This window comes from Lissotriton vulgaris, chromosome 7 (assembly GCF_964263255.1).
Source record: "Lissotriton vulgaris chromosome 7, aLisVul1.2, whole genome shotgun sequence".
NCBI classification, from domain to species: domain Eukaryota; kingdom Metazoa; phylum Chordata; class Amphibia; order Caudata; family Salamandridae; genus Lissotriton; species Lissotriton vulgaris.
This window is the reverse complement of record NC_141695.1, coordinates 313,741,984-313,765,281: the sequence shown is the minus strand read 5'-3', so window position 1 is coordinate 313,765,281 and position 23,298 is coordinate 313,741,984. Positions and strand designations below refer to the sequence as shown.

General features: G+C 47.9%; 1 protein-coding gene across 2 annotated transcripts in view; it reads left to right on the top strand.

Moving 5' to 3' along the window:
- The window catches only part of IRF3 (interferon regulatory factor 3), a 238,924-nt gene that overhangs the window by 87,901 nt on the left and 127,725 nt on the right, over positions 1-23,298 (top strand). For both annotated transcript variants that reach the window (XM_086930131.1, XM_086930132.1), the window contains 2 exons: positions 989-1,172; positions 20,545-20,645. In XM_086930131.1, the coding sequence (XP_086786257.1) occupies positions 989-1,172; positions 20,545-20,645 (285 nt within the window). The remainder of the gene's footprint in view (positions 1-988; positions 1,173-20,544; positions 20,646-23,298) is intronic.

Genomic DNA, 23,298 nt, shown 5'->3' with positions numbered 1-23,298 from the left:
TTTAGTACAGTAGTTATTTATTTATTTATAGTTTTATATAGCGCGGACCAGACCCAGGGAAGGGTATCGGAGCGCTTTACAATGAGGGCACAGTACGAATAAAACAATTTGCAAAAAGTATAGCATATATAAGATCAACATATTTTACAAAGTTCAGAGGGTTGCAGGCGTGAGAGTATTTATGAGCAATGGGTGAAGAGCAGCGAAAGTGTCTTTTGAGGGATAGAAGGGGCAAGTTTAGGGTGTATACCTGGACTGGTCTATGTGATAGTTTACGGGAGGAATTTGCACATAATTTTGCTTCTTTTTTTTAACAGAAGAGTTAAGGAGATTTTTCTGATGTTATGGGTATGAACTTCAAGGTCTCCCTACTCCAAACATACCGCCACTAGTATAAAGAATCATAGAGTGGAGTGAACGTGAGCATTAGTCCTTGCAGCCCTGTACTAACACACAATAACTTACACTGGCCTCCTGAAAGACCACATTGGCAGGCACAAAGACTACAAAACCATGAAGCCAGAATGTGCTTAATCCTCCACAAGCTCAAGTATTTCGAGCACAAGTGAAAGGCGTTCCACTGTCTCCCTCTTGAACCAAGAAATTGGAGTCTTTCGCAACCCTAACATTCTTACAGAAAAGGTGCACATATGTTCTGGCACAACATAAATTTGTATCAGAAGTTGGTGGATATCTTGTGAGCTTCAGTTGAACATCATAGTCAGTCAATCAAGCCAAGGGGTTGATGCCTTCAATATTAAATTTGAGAAAAACAACCTATTATTCAAAACTAGAAGCCATGATTATGCATACATGCAAACCTAAAACAGAAAAGCATATGAACATAAGCGAGACACTATCTACTAAAATATTGTTACAAGTACGTCATATGTCTCATTTCCCATCACCTCTAGACTCAATAATTCACTGAAAATGCAGATTAATCAGCTGTGTGAAGTAAATTATCCACTGTTTTCTTATTATGCAGGCCTGGGCAATCGCCAATGGTACCTATCACCCTGACAGAGACCAGCCAAATCCATCGGTATGGAAGAGAAACGTGCGGTCTGCCCTAAACCGCAAATCCGAAGTAAAGCTAATTGAAGATCACAGCTCTGACTCCAATGATCCACACAAAATATATGAGATTATCAACCAAAGCAGCAGATCAAGTAAGAGATATTTCCCTATTGAGAACGTCCTCTCTATACAACCATTAATTTGGGTATGTCCCTTTTCCCAATCTCGTATCACTCTCTTTTCAAGTATATTTACGAATTATCTTGGAGTGGCAATTGGAAAGCAAAATGTTTGTGGACAATCCTTGTTGTTTTTCTTGTTTCCAGCATCTTGGATGCAGCCGCCTGCCCCCCATCTCTCCTCTGCACCTCTCACTTCAGAAAATCCCCTTTATTGACAAATGTAAAGATCTCTGAAATTACACCAACAAAACTGTCCACAGTTGACTTGGTGTGCCCCCATTTCATGTTGTTACTTATTTTTATGAAAAATGCACATCTGCCCTGGCAGGCTTCTTGTCATTTAGATCCCAGACAATAAACATAACCAGTGTTCATCCTTGATACTATCTCCCACCTATTGAAGACTAATTCAATAGTTTTTTAAGATTTCTTGAATTCTAGATGTTCATAAATGAACCGAAGATTGAGCAGCTGAGTTTAAGGCCTGAGACGTAAGAAGCCATACTGTCTCCTTTTCTAGCCTTTCCAAAGCTGAGCCTGAAACAAATGAGAAGACACATTGGGCGGTTGTTTAGAAGTTGTCAGATGTACAGCATGCACCAAAATACTGTGAAGGCCAACCTCATGGTTGCCACACCTCATTTAGAGGGTCTGAAACCTATGGACTTCCTCATGTGAAGCCTCAGCCATCTCCACCAGTGAAAACCCTTGACCAATTGGTCCATCCACCATAGTTTTGGCTAGATGTGAGAAACTTCCTGCTCATCCGGGTCAGTGATATTTTGTTTTTCTGAAACAAAATCTTGCCTCGAGGAACTAAATTGAATTCTGAGCAGCCTTAAAACACATTACCCTCTGGGCATTCTATTGTGTTCAGCTCATCCGTGTACTGTTTAGTTTCACCGAAGGCATAGAGCTTCACCGAAGGCATGGAGAGCCACACCGGGCAAGCAGAACTCTTTCATTTCTTTCATTAGAGCAGGCAGTTCTCCACAGCATGGTAGTGGTCCGGGTCTCTGCTGACACAGCAGGCTGTCGGACACACACAAATCTTAAAATGGCTCTTGTAGCCTAAATTTCCCTTTTGAAAGTAAAGCAGATCTAGAACGAACTGTGCAAAGTATATAAAAGCTGGTGCTCATAATCACATGCAGCCAAAGCAGCTCAACTAAAGCAGGGGTAACATGATCCAAATGCCTAGGGTTTTCAGTGACTCTGCTGTTGCATTTTGTCGAGGCTGCAGCTGGTAGACATGCAGTCCAGGATGGCATAAATGCATTACGCATATCAGAGTCTTTATAAGGGCAAGCACCATCTGGACCCTATGGAAAAAAGCGAGAAAGTATCAAGATTTTTTGCCCTGCTTGTCATCAAGAGGTGTAAATCTGCCTTCATTGGTGTTTGGAGAAACAAAGGAAATAATTAGACCCATCAAAAAAAACATGTTGCAGACTTTCCCCAGCACCTCCACCCAGGTCTCTGAAGGCCAACCTATTTTCAGGGCTTCTATATTCAAGATCTTCAGTGTTGACAGATTTACTTTAAGATTGTTTATCCATTGATTAGCCATACCCTGATCCTTAACAAGGAGTATCTTCTGAGGCTTTTAGCTTGAAAATAAGCTGTTTATCACCAGTGTGATTCTGAAGAACTAAGCCAAAAGTGTGTCTGTATTTATTCAGGAGGAGCCCGTGTGTTAAAGATTAATGGTGAAAATTTGGAGCTGTATAGAACTTTATGGAGTCCATGTTGTTTATTTGAAGGGAGGCAGAATATTATATGGAAATATATCAGGAGAGAAGGATGTTATCCACTACACTGTCATATGTAACTACTGTCTTCCACAATCTGGTGTTAAGGTCTGTGTGCTTCCCAGTGTGAACGTCTGCTGACAGATCTACAATATTCTCTCTAACAACACTCCCATCCACCTCCATTCTAAATTCATGCTGTTTGAATATTGTCCTGAGTGGGACTGAATCCAGTCTGTGGTTCATCCAAAAGGGCATTATGTTCAAGAAATGGTTGAAGCCAGCCTATCGCCACTAGCTCAAGGAGCTCCCTCAACAAAGGTAACTATAAGACTGATCAAACATGTGAGTGGTCGGACGAAACCTTCTTGCATCTTCTTCAACAAGAGTGTAAGGGTGCTATCAGCCTTCTGTCAGTTTTATTGGGACATCTTTATGTACAAAGAGTAGTAGTTGTATTATTTAAGATTTAGATCTACAGTGAGATCCATAATTCCATTCTCAATAAAACTATTAAAAAAAAGTAGGGGGATATTCTCAAGGACATATCGCCTAGTTATCGGCACTTTATCACAACCAAAGGGGCGATAAATTTATCACCCCATTCACAAGCTGGCGCTAAGAGCCCATATCACCAGTTTACCCGCGATAGCAGCAGGCAAAAACATCGCCACAGATGACCCCGGCAACTATTGCTAATGAGATGCAGAGTAGGTGTTCCCGTGCAAAAAGCCGCAACAACACCACTTCACAACATTCTCAACGACTAGCCAGATTGGCGATAAGATCACAAAACAGGCGATAAGGCACGTTAACAGCAGGAATTTAACACCTGCCCCTACCTGGTGTGAAGTTGGACGACAACCAACCCAGAGCCACACCTGAAGAACAACAGATGCTATGGAGCCAACGATAATGCAGCTCGGACACCCAAGAGGGCCTCAACACCCCCCCCCCCCCCCCCCAAAACCTCCCCTAACCCCCCAGGGGCCCTACCCCGGGCACCCCCCACCTGGATCAAGATATTGCACATCAACTGCACGAAATCATGAACAAAACAATTGCCCTGATGTCGCGCAATGACAACACTTAACATACATGTGTGGTCAGAAAAAGGAGAATCACACATTCATCTTAGAATTTCCAAACAATTCGTTTTATTCAGAATAAACCAAAAACAACAATTTTGAAGAGTCATGGCGGGTCTTCTCAGGACAATCTGTAAGTCACAGCCTGCAGGACAAAATTCTAGATAAGGAGGTGGGTCATGCACTCATCAAAGGACAGAGAGAGAGAGTGAAAGAGAGATGGACAGAGAGAGAGGGAGGGAGAGGGAGAGAGAAAGAGAGGGAGAGAGAGAGAAAGAGAGGGATTGAGAAGGAGAGGGAGAGAGAGCGAAAAAGAAAGAGAGAGAGAGAGAATGGCGTCACTGCGGACCCAGGCCTCACTGCTGCCACCGGTGTGTCTCCAACCATGTGCCAGTATACACTGCAGTCCACTAGGTCCCTTATCTGAAACAGAGCCCATTGTCATGAATGGCAGAGTCCATACAGTTGCACACGCCATTATCGCTTGCCCGCCCCTGCGCACACAGGCTGCGGCACCCTAGCCCCTCCCGCCGCCCAGCGGTGATTGCCCGCCCCTGCGCATCAAGGCCTCACTGCTTACCTTCCCCCACCGGCGTGTCTCCAAGAGGGCCCACCACGTGCCGATGCAAACTCCAAAACGATGGATTTGGGCCCAGATCTTTTGACTGGGGGAATGTGTGACATTGATCCACATTCGGTCCATCACTTGTTGTTTTTGCAGATGCAAACTCCAAGCCAGGACCCACGACCATGGCACCCTCCACATCATGCAGCCCCGCACCGTGGGCTACCAGGTCACACACTTGATTCTGGGTCTTGATGTTCGAGGCATGTGGGCTGCTGAATTCATATCTGTGCATAGATCGCCGCCTAGTGTTGGGTCCGGATGATTGCACATTGTTGTCCTGGAAGAGTCTTCGAAGTATCACGAGATAGGTGGCTCCTCCCCTGGACGACAGTGCACATGGGCATCCTCTCCATCCTCAGATTGTTTTTTTCCACCATTGGGTTCGGATGTTACTATCTTAGCTCAAGTTAGGAAAACTTTCTTCGAAGCCAGAAGGCTTTCGACAGCGTCGGTATTGTTTTGTTCGGTACCGATAACTTTGCTTCGAGAGGACATCGAGGAACCAGACGGGTTTTCTTCCACATTCGACCCGATCTTCGATCTACGATGGAAAGAAGCCCATTCAAAAGGTGTCCACTTTGTAATGCAAAATACCCGCACATCGATGTCCACCCGGTGTGCAACAAGTGCCTGTCCCCGGATCACAACGAAGCCAACTGTATATCCTGTTCCCGGTTCAGGTCGAAGAAAACTCTTCCGATTCGACGCGTTGCTCGATTGGAGTCGCAGAAATCAGTGCCTGTTCCAGAAAACATCTTCGGGACCGAAGACGAAGAGATCGTTGATCTGGAGGATCGGGAGGAACTCTCAGATCCGGTTTCGGGCCATGACTCCGAGTATGACGCCGAAGACGAAGACGTATTAGAAGAAGACGCAAACATCGTCGAAGAGGTAGGAGACGACGCAGAGGCCGTTGGGGCCGTAGAAGATAGCTCAGGCGAGGAGCTAGGCCCAACCGGCTATACGGGGGCCGACGACGAAGCACTCAATAAGGCTCAGGTCGAGGGATCGCCACAAGGCCTTACCCGAGATCTACAGACTCGTTCTACAGCCCCGCATAAAGGCCCGGCTTCGAACATATATAAAGAGCTATCGGTATCAAAACCGCCATCGGTCGATCCAAAGAAATCGAAACCGATAGCGTCACTGCCAATACCGAAACCAAAAGTGCAAGTGGCTCTGGCGGCTCCGAGGCCTCAAACCCCTCGGAGCCGAAGAAACAGAAAAAGGCCGTTGATACCGAAAAGCTCAAGAAGGTCATCGAACCAAAGGTGGGGGCACCGAAGACCAAAGTCAAGGCTGTCGAACCGACAAAGCCGACACCAAAGGGAGTCGACACACACAAAAGGCCCGAACCAAAAGAAGGGCTCAATCCTCGGTCGAGGCCGGCGGACAAAACGAAGACTGGCTCCAAGGACCCTGTCGAGTCGACGCAGCCGAGTCCATTCGTAGCCAAAGAGGTGTCGGAGTCACTCCAATGCATCAAAGATAAGGCTACAGCGGTCGGGCCGAAGAAGGCCCCAACACCGAAGCTGGTCGGAAACGTTCAGACCGCATCGACACCGATCAAGTTCGGGTTGCCACCGACGGCGCGTCCGAAGATGTTCGAACCAAAGAAAGGTATCGGAGCCATTAAGAAAGTGTCGATGGAAGTGGAGCCTACGGAGGAGCCTGAAGAACAGGAGTCTAGGCAGTTCATCGACTCGGAAACTGGTAGACTGTCCATTTATAAAAGGAAGATCATACCAGAAACACCCATGGAGTCATATAGGATTCCCTTAAAAAAGAAGAGGGATTCAACAACATCACCAGTTCTTGTGGAACCTCTCCAATCCTATGGACAAGAGCCTCAGACTTTTTCACCCACATACTCAGATGTGGATGCAGGGGATGATGAGAATGAGGATGACACTTATCATGTGGACACAGATCCCGATGATCAAGACCAACCATGGGCAGACCCAGCTGAGCCAAAAGATCCGCAGACTGCCCCTGACACACATGTATACAGTGTAAAAACATCTCCCACTGAGGACACTACTGCTTTTAACGCCCTTATTGAAAGAGTGGCAAGTAACCATGACGTGCAACTACATGCTGACCCTGTGGAGGAAGACTTTCTGGTCGACACCTTTTCCACTTCAGAAAGAACAGTCAAGACCCTGCCCATGCTAAAAGGGGTCCTTAAGCATGCTGGTGACATTTTTAAGGAAACCACCAGGGCCAGGGTATTGAACCCAAGAATTGAGAAGAAATATAGACCTGCACCTGTGGACCCTACTTATATAAGAGGACAGTTGCCCTTGGACTCATTAGTTGTTTCTAATGCACGTAAGAGAGCAAACTCCCAGACTACAGGTGATGCTCCTCCTCCTGACAAAGAGTCGAAAGTACTGGAAACTTCAGGAAAAAGGGTGGCAGCGCAGGCAGCTAACATCTGGCGCATTGCAAACACTCGGGCACTCTTAGCCAGATATGACAGGTCCCATTATGATACCCTTGAGACACTGTTGCAACACCTACCAGATCAGTACAAGGAGGGTGCAGAACTACTAATCCAAGAAGGAAAGCTTATACCCAATGCTTCCATCAAGTGCGCGCTAGACGCAGCTGACACCGCAGCCAGGGCCATTAACACTAGCGTCATGTTAAGGAGACATGCCTGGTTAAGAATCTCGGGATTCAAACCAGAAATTCAAACTTCTATCCTCAATCAGCCAGCTAACCCGGACTACTTATTTGGACCTGAGGTTGACACCACCCTTGAAAAAATTAAGAAAGACACCGAGACTGCAAAGTCTATGGGAGCCCAGCAGTTTCGGGGTGGCTCCTTTCGTCGCTCCAATACTAGAGGACCTTCAAGAGGCCAGTCCACACAGCAGACACAGTACAATAAAGGAGGTACACAATCCACCTACAATAAAAATAACAGGGGTGGATATCGTGGAAACAACATCAAGGGCAGAGGAAGAGGAAACAACAATTCCCGATCCTCTGCCAATAACAAACAGTGACGCCCTGTCACTGCCCCCGACCATATAACACCTGTCGGGGGGAGACTACAACAGTTCCTGCCGGTCTGGAAATCCATCACCACAGACAGGTGGGTGAGAGACATTGTCCAGTACGGGTATTGTCTGGAATTGACATCCACTCCACCCAACATACCACCAAGACACCGTCCTATGTCCGCAGAACACTTACACTTATTGCAGCAGGAGGTCGTCAGCATGCTGCAAAAAGGAGCCATAGAGCTCGTGCCTGTAGAAGACCAAGGCTCAGGGGTGTACTCTCTGTATTTCTTAATACCCAAAAAGGACGGGTCTCTTAGACCTATACTAGACCTCAGGCCTCTGAACAGTTACATTCTGTCAGAGCATTTTCATATGCTCACCTTACAGCAGGTTCTGCCGTTACTCAGTCAGGGAGACTTCCTCGCAACACTGGATCTAAAAGATGCGCATTGACATATACCCATACACCCATCACACAGACAGTATCTCAGGTTCACTATTCAAAAGCAACATCATCAGTTCAAGGTCCTCCCTTTCGGAGTAACAACAGCACCCAGGGTGTTCACAAAGTGCCTGGCGACAGTAGCAGCACACCTAAGGAGACAGCACATACATGTCTACCCTTATCTGGACGACTGGCTTATTCAGGCAAAGACGGCCCCGCAGTGTGCCAGCCACATGTCCCACACCATTCATCTTCTTCACAATCTGGGATTCTCGCTGAATTATCCAAAGTCACATCTTCAACCCGCCCACGTGCGACAGTACCTGGGCGCGACAATAAACACTCTGGCAGCCAAGGCTCAGCCAAATTCAGCGAGGATACACAGCATGCACTTGCTGATACAGAAATTCAAACCTCAACACTCGCTTCCAGCGAACGTGTTCATGCAGTTGATAGGCATGATGCCCTCCTGCATCTTCATAGTCCTGCACGCGAGACTACATATGCGCCCGCTTCAGGAGTGCTTAGCACGTCAGTGGAATCCGGCTCAAGGACAATTAAAAGACCTAGTGTTGGTGAGCGGTCGGGCATTCAACTCTCTGCATTGGTGGAACCCACAAAACCTTTGCAAGGGCCGACCGTTCTAGGAGCCTGTGCCACATACTGACTGCGGACGCATCTCTCCAGGGATGGGGAGCTCATGTACTCCACTATACAGTGCAGGGACTATGGACAGCACAGCAGAAGAAGATGCACATCAACCTTCCGGAACTGATGGCAATCTTCATGGCAATGAAGGCTTTCAAGGTACACTTGTGCGACAAGGTCGTGTTGATCCGGACGGACAACATGACTGCCATGTACTAAATACAGAAGCAGGGAGGAACACACTCTCCACAGTTGTTTCTTCTGGTACAGAGCATGTGGAAGTGGGCCATTCAGAGGAACATCTTCCTCATGGCGGAACACCTCCCGGGCAAGGACAACCAGATGGCGGATCTGCTCAGCAGACACAGCCACCAAATGCACGAGTGGGAGATACATCCATCAGTACTCCAACCGTACTTCCAGCAGTGGGGTCATCCAGAGATCTACCTATTCGCCACAAGGGAAAACGCAAAATGCCAAATCTTCGCCGCCAGGTTCCCACATCCGCAGTCACAGGGCAACACATTAGACGTCAAAAGAGCTCTTATGTACTATATAGACAGAACAATGGATTTCAGGAAAACAAAACAACTGTTTGTTGCCTTTTCTCCACAGCACAAAGGCAACCCCATTTCCAAAGCAGGAATAGCCAGATGGATCGTTAAGTGTATACAGATTTGCTACGCAAAAGCTAAACGCACACTAACCATTCCTCCTAGTGCACACTCCACACGTAAGTTAGGAGCATCCGTGGCTTTCCTGGGAAATATTCCTTTAGAAGAGATATGTAAAGCAGCCACATGGTCCACTACACATACTTTTACGAAACACTACTGCGTAGATGTGCATTCAAAACAGCAAGCAGCTGTAGGACAGGCTGTTCTCAAAACGCTTTTTCAGACTGCTGCAGCTGGCACGGGCAGCCGCCGCTAACAGGAGGGACTGCTTTATAATCTATGCACAGATATGAATTCAGCAGCCCACATGCCTCGAACCGAATATGCTACTTACCAGTATGCATCTGTTCTTGGCATGTAGGGCTGCTGACATTCATATCACCCACCCTCCTCCCCGGCGCCTGTAGCAGCTTTAGCATTCAGAATTACTATGTAGCATGGACATCACTCACTGTATTACACTCCATCTCTGCCACAATGGCGAAAAACAATCTGAGGATGGAGGGGATGCCCATGTGCACTGTAGTCCAGGGGAGGAGCCACCTATCTCGTGATACTTCGAAGTCTCTTCCAGGACAACAATGTGCAATCATCCGGACCCAACACTAGGCGGCGATCTATGCACAGATATGAATGTCAGCAGCCCTACATGCCAAGAACAGATGCATACTGGTAAGTAGCATATTCGTTCGCAATGGCAGAGATTATATCAGTGCACACGTCATCATTGCAAGCTGCACACCCGCTCAACTCTTGAGGTACCACTAACTCTGTGACGCGCGAGGCAACGCCACTTGGCGGTAGGCCCGCACTGCCCGCTGGCTCAGGCCTACACTGCGGTCCAGCAGGGTGCACACAAACCCTTACCAGTCCGGACCGGCAGGATGGGGCATCATCGCAGGTTGCACACCCGCTCAGCACTTAAGGTGCCCCTACCTCAATGCACCGAAAGTCACCGTAAAGTGGCAGTGTGCCTGTGCCAGCCACAGTGTACCCGGTGCCCCCAAGTCTGTGCACCACAAGTCATGGACCCTTTATGATTGAGTCTCGTGGTGCCTAGGCCATCATGTCACCTCTGACACTGGGTAATGTGATGTGGTAGGGCCCTAGGCCCTCATGCATAACTGATAACCACATGAATACACCCAGATAGAGAGTGGAAATGGCGTCCAGCACATCCGCCATGCCCTTTTTATTGGCAGGGTCACATGTCCTGTGACACGTGTGCTGGATGGGTGTGGTGTGGGTGAAAACCAGCCGTGAGGGAGTGGCTGTGGGATGCTGACAACTATACCTGTTATCAGCAGATCACTACAGGGAAGACCTGGGACATGTTGCGGTGTCGACCCCCCCTGTGAGCGTGAGCAGGCTGGCCTGGTGTATGCCAGTACAGCGTAAGGGCGTGAACAATGACCACGGGGCTCTGGGCATGGTTCCATCCTGGGCTGGACAAGTAAGTAACTAATGTGTGTCTCTGATATAGTGTCGGTGCCACCTGGACTGCAATCTGCAATGTGTCACCCTGTGACCCAAGTCCCACCACATGACCAACATGGACGTAAGGGGGAATCACTGACCCTACCTTCATCCATACTTCCACACTTTACAGATCATAGACATGAGACATCTGTGTGAATATGAATGTTTAATGCACATTCAGTGGAGTGGTGAGGCTGGAGCAATACAGGGCCATGCAAACCCCACTTTACATTATTGGCCCGTGGAGGGCCAGCCAGAGTCCTTTAGGTAATGACAAGTTCATCGGAAGAGGGAGAGTCCAGTCCGCAGTCTGATAGCTGTGTCATTGGTGACCAAACAGAATATGGCAGTCGTGGTCCAAGGTGATTGTTGCAGAGTGTATTGGGGAACAGTGGAAGGTGATGATGCAGAGGGCAGAACCAAGCAGAAACTGCCATTATGGCAGAGATGAATATTACTGCATCCTTCTTACCACAAAGGCAGATTTATCCGCATCTTCGTCCTCTGCTGTTCCATTTGCCTCACATGTGGGTGGTGGTGTTCTGTCTCCAGCACTGTGTGGCAGTGATACCTCAGGGGCCGAAGGTGAAATGTCTGCTGCACTGTGTGGCACTGACTCTTCAGGGGGCGGAAATGTGGATGGAGTGGTAGCAGCAGCATGCATCAGCGCCAGGCCATGTGGCAGCAATGCCATGAGGAGGGTCTGCAGGGCACGGAAGAACCCAGCTACCTCTCGCTGTTGTGCAGCCGTGGCAACCGCTCTTTCCGCCTGCGTCCACTCCATGCTCTCCATGATCCTCTGCATGTGTCCCAACTCCCGGGTGACATCGCTGGAGCCACTCTGACCAGACAGTTGTTCTTGTATCTGAGTCAGGACTCCAGCGATGTCAGCCGTGGCTCGTTGGAGAGCATGGAGGGGACTGTGGGTGTCCGTTAGGGACTGTGAGTGGTCCCTGATGGGACTTAGACACCCACGTATGGCATCTAGTTTGGCTGCCATGCTTTCAAACCCCACCCGCACCTGTTCAGCCAGCTTCCTCTGGCACCCCAGCACACTGCGTTGTAAGGCCATGTGTTGTTTGTGGGGGTCCTGGGAGGCAGCTGTGGTGGTGGGTGCTGCCTGCTGTGTGTTCTGTGCAGGGGTGAGGTCTACTCGTAGCACCTGGGCTGCCCTGCAACTGGAGGTGGGGTGCGGAGGCTGTCCACGAGCTGTTGGAGAGCGTTGGGGTTGAAGGTGTGGTGGTCCTCTTCGCCATCAGAGAAGAGAGGTTCGGCCTGCTCTGCAGGAGGTGTTGGATTTCCCTCTGCAATGTGAAGGGGAGAAGCAGTTTAACATTGTGTTCACATGTATGTTGACGCATTGTACATGTTTACATTCAGACTGCATGACAGTGTACATTGTGACTGTTTGGGAGGAGCTGCCTATTTGATGCGGGACAGTGGACATTTTGACAACATCACGGATGTGTGTTTGTACTTGTACATTGTCAAATCACATTTCCCTGCTATGCCAAATGTGATTGGCCAGTTTCTATACAGAAGTGGCACCAGTTGTAACATCTGTACTGTTGTGGATGAGCCGCGGCTGGTACCACATGGTTGTCAATGTTGATGTGCTCTGCATGTTATGTGTGTGTGCTGCATTTTGGGGGAGTCGCCCCTGCAGCTCTGATTTTGCTGCCCCTTATCCCTTCCATGCGGTGTGCCTTTGACTTCTGTGCTTATACAGTGCTGAGATGTTGCATACTTGGGTACGTTGGTTTCTTGGTGGGAGTTGGGGGTCTAGGGCATGGTTTGTCCGCAGATGTGCTATACTTAATTGTGCATGTGTGCCATTGTGCCCATCTTCCTCATCTTCCCAGTCCCTGGTCGTTACTCACCCTGGTGCTGTTGTGGCAGGTCATGTTGAGCAGTGTCCGGTCCCCCAACTCCTGCCAGCCTCTCCCCACTGATGACTGTGGACACCATTTCCTCCATCTCGTTCAGCTCCTCCTGTGGCGCTGGACTCCTACCTCCAGTCTGCATTGCTGCCTTGCGGTTGTTTCTGCTTGGTTTTGCGCTTCACATCATTTCATTGTCCTCTTCAGCACTCTGACTGCATTCAACTTGTCCACAATGGACTGCCATATTTAATTTTGCCAATGACACAGTGGAGGTGACGACCAGTAGTTAATGGTGTTCTACCACCTCCGTTATCAGGATCCTGTTTTCCTGCGGACTGAACTTCTTCTTCCTACTCTTCTTGTCCTTGCCCTTCCCTGAACCCGAGGTCCCAGGCTGGTCCTCCGGGGGGGCTTGTGGGGTTCTGGTTGTCCTCTGTACTTGCTTCGCTGTTGTTTGGCTTTTGTTTGTATGTTTTTTTCCCCGCATGGCTCGTGGGAATTGCAGGCCTGTCGCTGGTTATCGCTGATTTTTGTATCGCGATTGGCCTCATCGCTACTATTTTTGCGTTTGTGTTTTGCGTTTATACGCCATAGCGTTAGTTTTAGCACGGTCATTTGACGAGTTAGCATGAGACTATCGCATGGTACTGCTGTGTTGAGAATACAATGTTAACACGTGTTATTTTGTCGTGATAGACTGCGATGTGCAAAGTTGCGTTAAGCTAATTTTGCAATGATTATCACACGTTCTTGAGAATATCCCCTGTAATTAAAAAAAAAACATGTCATTTCATTTCTAGGACATAACATTTGCTGTGCTTCTTCAGCAGAATGTTCGACCAGTCTAATACACACAAGCTTCAAAAATTGACGACTTACAGGCTCGGCAAACAAAAAATATGTGGTTGAGATATTGTACCCCTCTATGACATATTTCACATAGTCTATGTTTGACGTTGATTTTTTGTTAAGCACCTGTAACAATCTTTACTGGTAACATTTTCATACGTAATAGTAAAACCAACAACTTCCAGGTCATATACGGTTTGGATTTTTTTCCAATGCAGGAAGATCCAATTGAAATGATATTTTCCTTTGCTCATACAATAGGCGATGTCCAGATTCATGCTAATCCTATAAGATAATATTTTGAATGGGTTTCAACTGCTATAAGGACATTGCTTCTAATTCTTATTTCTCCTAGAAAAATGTTCTAATACATAAATGAAATTTCTACGAAAAGTACTTTCTTCTTTCTTTTGCATAAATATTTCAGTATACAGTAAACTTTGTAGTGAATTCTCCTCACTCTGAATAAGGCGGTACATCCAACGTACAATAGACACTAATCCCAACACAAAAGTGCTGTTCAGTCCCATCTCCAAACACATTATCTGAATTGCAGCTAAAGTGTTTAGGTTACTCAATTTAATATTAATGTTAAAAAACAACCAACTCTTAACATTACTGTGCTGTCACTATGTCTACTTTAATGCTCAGTTCTCCTATATTTTTCTATATGACCGCATGCGATTCCCATTTATCTGTTATGTTATGTTATGTTATAGCCGCACTTCTTGAGCGCACGGCTACCCCAAGGGGTGTACCGGCGCTTTAGCAAAGAAGCCTGAGAAACCCAGAGACAGAAAGGCAGAAACGCAACGGTCACAATGATTACAAGGAGAAGAGCACGGTCTTCAGCTCCCTCCTAAAAGCCAGGAGGTTATTAGCTTTACGGAGGGAGAGAGGGAGCTCATTCCAAAAACGGGCTGCCACATATTGAAAAGACCGACCTCCCATCCGGACTCGTTTGACAGCAGGTACAACCATTTTGGCCAAGTCGGCTGACCGCAACATCCTCCGCGGGACATAGAAAGCGGTGCGCTTCCTAATGTAGTTGGGGCCAACAGCGTGGAGGGCTTTGAAAGCCAGCGTGAGGATTTTAAACCTGATTCTGCTAGCAATAGGTAGCCAATGCAAACTATTTAGCAGCAATGAGGCACTAGGTCTCCTTGGCAGGCCAAATATGGCTCTGGCCGCCGAATTTTGGACAATTTGCAATCTGGATAGAAGGTACTTTGGCAAGCCTGCGAAGAGCGCATTTGCGTAGTCTAAACGAGACCCCACAAGCGCCTGGACCACAGTCTTGCGATATTGCAGGGAGAGCAGTGGGAGGAATTTCCTGAGCATCTTGAGGATGCCAAAGCATTTCCCAGATAGCCCCAGAACATGGGGTCGGAAAGAGAGGTCGTCATCAAACACCACTCCAAGGTTTTTCACTTGGGATGATGAGTTCTCAGGAGGGAACATGTCCTGGGGCCACCACGACTTCCAGCCAGGGTCAGGGGCACAGCCGAAAAAGAACAGCTCAGACTTATCCGAGTTGCATTTCAGGCTGTGCCGCTGAAACCACGCAAAGACTGCACTCAGACAGTCTTTGATTCTGTCGCCGTCAAAGACCTCTCCTTTTCTGCAGGTAAACAGGAGCTGGGTGTCATCAGCGTATGAGATGACCCGGGCCCCGAACGCCTCTGCTACCGTCGCCAGAGGGGCCATGTAGATGTTAAAGATGGTGGGGCTCAGAATGGACCCTTGAGGCACCCCAACCTCTAGCGATGGCATTATCGCGGAGAACGGAGGAGCCCAGATCACCTGAGTCTTAAAAAGAGACCTGCGTGTGGGACGGTGTCGAAAGCCGCCGACAGGTCCAGCATGACTAACATAGCCTTTCCCCCCTGATCGAGCGTCTCCCTGATGGCATCGGATACCTCAACGAGGGCTGTCTCCGTGCTATAATTGGCACGGAAACCAGATTGAGAATCATGGAGCAAGTTGTTATTCTCAATAAAGGTGGTAAGAGTATGCTGAACATGTTTCTCAACCACCTTCGCCAGAGCAGGGAGGAGGGAGATCGGTCTATAGTTAGCCAGCTGCAAGGGATCTAGGAGAGGTTTTTTGATCAGCGGCAGAATGAGTGCGTGTTTCCATTCTCGAGGTACCACCCCGGAGCTCAATGACAAATTGAGCAAGGGATTCAGCAAGCTGTTTACTGCCGAAGCCACCCTGGCCAGACACTTAGCTGGACAGGCATCGAAAGGTGATCCGGATTGAAGCCGGGATAGCAGCTCAAGCGATGTTTCACAGGACAGCTGGGGAAAGACAGATAACGTGGGCCCGGACTCTACCTCAAAGGATGGTGTCGACCTCCATTTGCAACCTGAGGCATCGGCATCTATGGAAGGAACCACAGGAGGGAAGGAGTCTTGAATCTTTATGATTTTTGTGACAAAAAAGTCGGCAAGCTGCCTAATCCACTCTTCAGTATGAGAGTGTGAGAGGGCACCTGCAGCTGGATCAACAAACTCTTTCACAATTCTGAACAGTTCCCTACTCATGTTGTCAGCTTGGTCTATTCTATGCTCGAGGTATTCCTTTTTAGCTTCAGCAATCTGTTTGTGGTACAGTTTTATGACACCACGGTACTTGATTTTCTCCATAGGATCATACTTACGACGCCAGAGTCTTTCCGCCTTTTTACAGTCTTGCCGCATTTTTCGTAGCGTGGAGGTAAACCAAGGAGCGGAGTCATGGCAGGGGGCAGTTCTGGCTGACTTCAGTGGGGCTAGCTCCTCAAATCTTGCTTGCAACCAGTTCTGAACCAAGGTAAGGTCAGTATCAAGGTTCCCTGTCAGTGTACACGGATGTTGCCCTAGAGCATCAGAAAGCATGTCTTCTGTCACTAAGTGAAACGCTCTGGACTGTCGAGGCACATCCTTCTGTATTCTTTGGCTAGTCTTGGACTCGTGTGATATAACAAAGTTTATTAAAAAATGGTCTGACCAGAGAACTGGGAGCGGCGGGGACACCTCAATAGGCACCGTAGAAAAAATTAAATCTAACGTGTGGCCTTTAACATGGGTGGAACTGTCAATAAAAGGGGCAAGCCCGAGCAGTGCAGTGATATCCCGCAATTTAGACGCATCGGCGTCAGTTGTAGAGTCCATGTGCAGATTTAAGTCGCCCAGCAGCATACAATGCGCTGATCGCATGCAGGGTACAGCCAGAGCCGACTGCAGGTCCTCAAAAAAAGAGCCGATGGGCCCAGGTGGTCTATAAATGAGAATCCCTGTACAAGTCTGCGAGGCCGATAGATGGAGAGTGAAGCCAAGGGCTTCACATCCTGCGATATTATCCACGGGGAAAGAAGAACACTCTAAGGCCTTGTCCACTATCAGGGCCACACCTCACCTATCTCACGTCATGTACTTGTGTAAACTTATTCCATAACCATATAAAGTATCTCTTACTTCTGGGTCTTGTCAGCGCTATATAAAACTATTAAATAAATGAATAAGGGTAGTTCCATAAGTAAGACTTAGATGTCCCTTAATCCGATATACTGTCACAAGAAGAATGAAATGTCTATGGTCCAAAACATTATAGGACGACCTAAAACCCTTAGCATGTGACACTGCTTTTCTAATCAAACGATGGATATGTTCCTCATCATTTAGGTTGAAAGAAAAAAATCCTAAATATGAGTATATTTTTATAATTTCTAGAAATTCATTACCTAAGTGCGATTCTTATTTAAATTCATTTGGGAATTTCTTTCCAGAACTTTGTTTATTTCAAATGTGCTGCCTCTAGAAGTTCAATATATTTTAATGTCTACTTGAAGATTTCGCCAGTTTTGTCTGGTTCTTCTTCTTTTTAAGAGGTTAACTCTTTTCCCTCTTTCCCTAGAATGTTGCAAAAAATGTCATCTGACTAATCTATTTATTTCCTTTTTAAGGTTATGATCTTTGAATGAATCAGTCTCTAGAGGCTTATCCTTGAGATTTACATATCAATGCTGATGCCCCAAAAAGTATTTCAAATAAAAGTCAATTCATAAAATTAATATTTCTTCAAAAAGATGCTGCATAGTTTTTCTAATGTCCTTGCAGCAGGGTATTTTAATGATAAAAATAAATTTAAAAAATGTAATTTGTTAATCTAAAGTTTAGCTGTTGCACATCGAGTCAAGAATGATGGACAGAGCCAGTGTTTTGTGCCTATATATCTGCTTGATTTTTAATAGACTTCTTTGTACTAAAACAAATACTGCATTTGTTTCATATAGAGCCTGTGAGGATTTAGGAATGCTGTGCTCAGTCCTTCTAAAGCTTCCAAGAATTCCTTTGAGAAGTGAGCCTTGTTTTCAGTATTAATCAAATATTTACATCCTCAAACTGTCCCTGAGTATGCAGGTTTCCTGCACTATCTCCTCCTAATTACTTTATAGTTCATTTAAATTCTGCTGCCTAATGCAGAAAAAAACTCCTTTTTTTAATACAAAGGGGTCGATTCCGATGTCGGACGGACTCAGGTCCGTCCGACATCGGTCAGGAGCAGTAACCCACCGACCTGCTGTCGTGGGTTACGGCCCTGCTAATACGATGCGACCGAACAGGGTTTGGTCGCATTCATATACTTCAAAATGCAGGCATGCATGCCTGCATTGAGAAAAGCAGGGGTGCAGTTCATCCCTGCACCCTGTGGCCGGCACCCCAAGGTGCCTGCCACCGGGTGCAGGGATCCACAGAGGGACACCATAGGTGCCCCCAGGCTGCCATTCGGCATCCTTGCTCCCATGGGGGCCCAGCTGGGGGCCCCCAAAGACAGTTTCCGACTGTCTTTTTGTGCCGGACAGACCGGCACGAAAAGGCAGTGAAAAACTGCCATCTTACTCCCTCAGTCGTAAAGAGGCGACCGGAGGAGTACTGAAAGATTTCCGGATGGCAGACTGGCTCTCCGAACCCGTCGTAGGCCATCCGGAAATCCGAGTCGGATTCCATTCCGACCGAGCCCATCAGAATGGAATCCGGCTGGCACTGACCGATTCGTTCGGAAGGGCTCCGAACATGGTTCCCTTTGACCCGAATCGGAATCGGAATCGGCCCCTTAGTCTTAAAATTCTTGGGGCTGATTCACAGAACTAATCTGACTCCTAAACGGACTCGTTTTGGTATTCACAGAAGGCATTTAGTAGTAGGTTAGGATTTTATCTTAAATGAGGATTTTGTCTTAAATTAAACTTAAGTTAAACTTAAGTTTGTCTTAAGTTTTTGTCTTAAGACAAAATCGTAACTGGCAAAATCCTAACTTAAGACAAATTCCTAACTTTACTACTCCTAAATGCCTTCTGTGAATACCAAAAGTAGTAGGTTTAGGATTTTATCTCAGATTAGTTCTGTGAATCGGCCCCAAAGTCTCCTCCTCAACCACTTCCTAAAGTGGCTTTTGAAAGCTGTTGGTACAAGGTTGACTTTAATTTGGATATTGTTCGCATTCCACCATGACTCTTTCACCATCAGCAAATTTCTATGCCTCAATCAAACTCTGGTTCAGGGCAATGCTTCTCAGCTGCTTTTGAAGTTAATCAAACATCTTCCAGATTACCTCTATTTATGCACACTTCTGGGGCTAAGAACTGAGAGGCACAAGTTTTTTGGGTGCAGATAAAATAGAATCTTAATATGTTGTATGGGGCCCAAGAATCTTAGGAGCTTATTTACAAGCCCCTCGCACTGCCGGTACGTCACTTGTCTCATATGAAAAGTGATGCACCAGCAGCGCAAGGTGCTTGTAAATAAGCCCCTTAGTATTTTAATTTTCTCAGAGCTATAGCGGCCATTGGCCCCACACATCCATAGTGTTAGTAATGCATACTTATTCTCCATTGATTTTCCTCTAGTAATGTTGTTTCACATCCAGAAGTACAGAAAGACAGACATGCCCCTTGAGAGCAAAGACAGGCACCCACGGGCTATAAACAGCACACCCTTGCTCACAGACAGGCACATGAAAGCTTATGCCGGGACATGAGTAAGCACACCCAGTGGTATGAGCAAGCCCCTGGAGAGCAAAGACAGGCACCCACGGGCTATAAACAGCACACCCTTGCTCACAGACAGGCACATGAAAGCTTATGCCGGGACATGAGTAAGCGCACCCAGTGGTATGAGCAAGCCCCTTGAGGGCAAAGACAGGCACCCACGGGCTATAAACAGCACACCCTTGCTCACAGACAGGCACATGAAAGCTTATGCCGGGACATGAGTAAGCACACCCAGTGGTATGAGCAAGCCCCTTGAGAGCAAAGACAGGCACCCACGGGGTATAAACAGCACACCCTTGCTCACAGAGAGGCACATGAAAGCTTACGCCGGGACATGAGTAAGCACACCCAGTGGTATGAGCAAGCCCCTTGAGAGCAAAGACAGGCACCCACGGGGTATAAACAGCACACCCTTGCTCACAGAGAGGCACATGAAAGCTTACGCTGGGGCATGAGTAAGTACACCCAGTGGTATGCGCAAGCCCCTTGAGAGCAAAGACAGGCACCCACAGGGGTATAAACAAGCACACCCTTGCTCACAGACAGGCACATGAAAGCTTATGCTGGGACATGAGTAAGCACACCCAGTGGTATGAGCAGTAAGTAGCAAGCACACTTTGGGATATAGAAAAGTACATCCAAGGGCACAAGCAAGTACACTCTGGGACATGAACAGGCACACCACGGTACATGCGGTACATGTAATGCCATGTGCAGACGGACACAACCAGTAACAAACTTTGCCTCATCCAGGGCCACACATAAAATAATAAAAAATATAGCAAAAGTGATTAGTTGAGTTTCAATGTTTCTTGCTTCTTTCTGAAATGACTCTCTCTGCTGCAGGTCTTGAAGATTCAGAGGCCGTAGAAGATGGCATCAGTCCTTCCACGGACAGCCCTTGGCTGGAAGAGGTCCCTGGAGATCATTGCAACCTGTATAACCTGGTGCGTTCATTTTCCATTCATTGCAACACCAGTACTGTTTTCTGTTCTAGGCACTAGGTTGTATGGTCTCGCAGGGCCTGTACCACAATGGTAATTGCCGTTATCGGACCAAAGGTTGAGCCAAGACCTTTTATGTTATTTGTCCTGGCTTAACATATCCACTGGCAACAATTCCCTGTTCTGTGAGGCAAGGCGTGAGGACACGACAACCGAAGAAGAGTCATGATATGACAACAATGAGACCTAGAAGGGGACAACCAGTGTGCTGTCGATAGTTCCTATTTATCTTTGCCTCGGACATGGATCTGGTGCTCCGCTCAGTGTTGCACAGACAAAGAGTAGATGAAAATGGATCCTAACGTTTCAGGGTTTAACCTTGTCTTAGATGCCATAAGAAGATGTCCTTAGTGGACCCACACTACATCTGCATGTCATTTCTAGGATCCTTGTCCTAGACTTCTGTTCTTTGAAGCACACAAAGGATGATGTCAAAGAGCATGACCAATACCCTCCTCCATAGAATGCAAATGCTGGCCTCTACCTGGAATTACAAAATGCAAGCAGGCGCAGTGCATCTCCTGAAGATAACATCCTGACCCCTCTCAGCCTCCTTCATATGAGGTCTCTTCGTTCACTTCAGAGGTAGGAATAGAAGTTGAGGCACTGGAATGTAACATTTTCACTGAAATTCTGCAACCCTCTTCAGCACTCTCCGATCCTCTGCTGCCATTCAATGAGGCACTCTTGGAGCATGTGTGGACCGCCTGATAGAATCCCTTCTCGGGCCTGGCAGCCAACAGGAACCTTGCACGACGACAGACCTCCTTTGACCCTAAACATTTATCATCATACACTTCATTGGAAAGTCTAATGGTCAAAGCATCTTCTGCAAAAATGTACCCAAAAGCTTTTGTGGCCTTCCCTCTAGACGGAGAATCTTAGAGGCACTGAGTGTGCCCTGGGCACCTGCCAACGAGGTACACAGAGCCTGTGTTCCTTCCCTAAAGCTGTATTGAAACAAAACCCAATTGGCATCTCTGGCCACCTATTAGTCCCTAGTAAATGGTAACCTAGGTGCCCAGGGCCTGGTGACCAGAGAAGAACCCTAAGTGCTACAGCACTTATTATGCCACCCTTAGGGGCCCTGTACCATGATACCGACACACTGCCTTTGCAGGTTGAGTATTTAGGTACAGAACTAAACAGAGTCGACATGGCACACATCCCTGTGTGCCATGCCCACAGAACCCACTGCCCTGGCATACTTCAGTCACCCCTCTAGCTGGGTGCCTGAAGCCAGTGGTTTGGGCACAGGTGCATGAACCCTGTGCCCCTACAGTACCCAGAGCCATTCCTGGGCACTGTAAGTGCAGTGATGCCATTAAGAGTATATGGTGCTAGGAGGTTGTCATTACGAACTCCACAGCACCATAATGGCTACACTGAAGACTGACAAACTTCTCAGCACATTAAACCCGCACTGATGCCATTGTGGGATTTAATGTAGAACGCACCAGAGGGCATCTTAGAGATGCCCCATGAAAACCTAACCTAGAATCACGTCTAGTCTGAGTGGCTGCAGAGGCTGCCACACAGCAGACATGTTGCTGGACCCCCGGGTGGAAAGCCCCCCTCTCTCCTGGGCCTGCAACGATGCACATCCTGGGCGAGGTACTAGGTCTCCTCCCCCAGGATGGGCAAGTGGAAGCTTTAAAGGCATGCCGCCTCTGTGAGCTTCTCCAGACCATTTGCTGTTCTCGGCAACTGGCCCCCACCAGTTCCAACCCCCACTCTGGCGGGAAACCCCACATCAGGAAGGGGGTGTGCCAGCCTGTGCCAACCCCACTCCTCAGGTGGGAGAGGCGAGGTGAAGCACGACCCCGGGCTCCGGCCATCTTGAAGATGGGGAACCCTGCCCAATCACAGCTAGGCTCCCACCCCCCTCCAACAGGAGCGGAGCAGGCTATGGGGTGTACCCACCCCAGGACAGGGACCTATTGGTCCCTGCCCTTGCCCTACCTGTAACACCCTTAAATGTAGTATTTAGGGGCACCCTGAATCTTCCTTCCTCAGATCCCGATAAGAAAAGAAGAAAGGAGATCAAGAAGAAGACCCGCCATGCAGCTGCTAACAACAGGACGACACCCACTGACTTGGCCCCAGCCCTACCGGTCTGTCGACCCTGGAACCTGCTCCTGCTTAATCCCGGCAACTCTTGCGGACAGCAACCTTGGGACACCCGGAGGACCTGCCTGCCTTGACCCTCTTAAAGACTGGGACTCCCATAAGAAGAGTCTCTGATTCAACAACCAACCCCTGGTGCCAGCCAGGAAGCTCAAGACCTGCCCACTCTGCACCCGCCGAGCCCGGCCCGTGCCTGAGTGATCCAAGACCATGAGGACGTCCCCCCGGTGACTGGGACCCAAAGTCCAGTGCCCAAAGACCCTCCTCAACGAACCAGACGATGCCTGCAGCCTCAGAACCAGGGACCCCTCCAACCGCGACCAGCCGAGGGTAAGATTTCCCAACACCCAAAGACACCCCTGCACCCGGCGCCCTGTGACCCCCTGTGCCTCCCTTTGGGGTACCTACCTCTTCTCCAGGATCGCAACTTATCTCTCTTAGTGGTGGTCGCACCTGAAGAATCACCGTC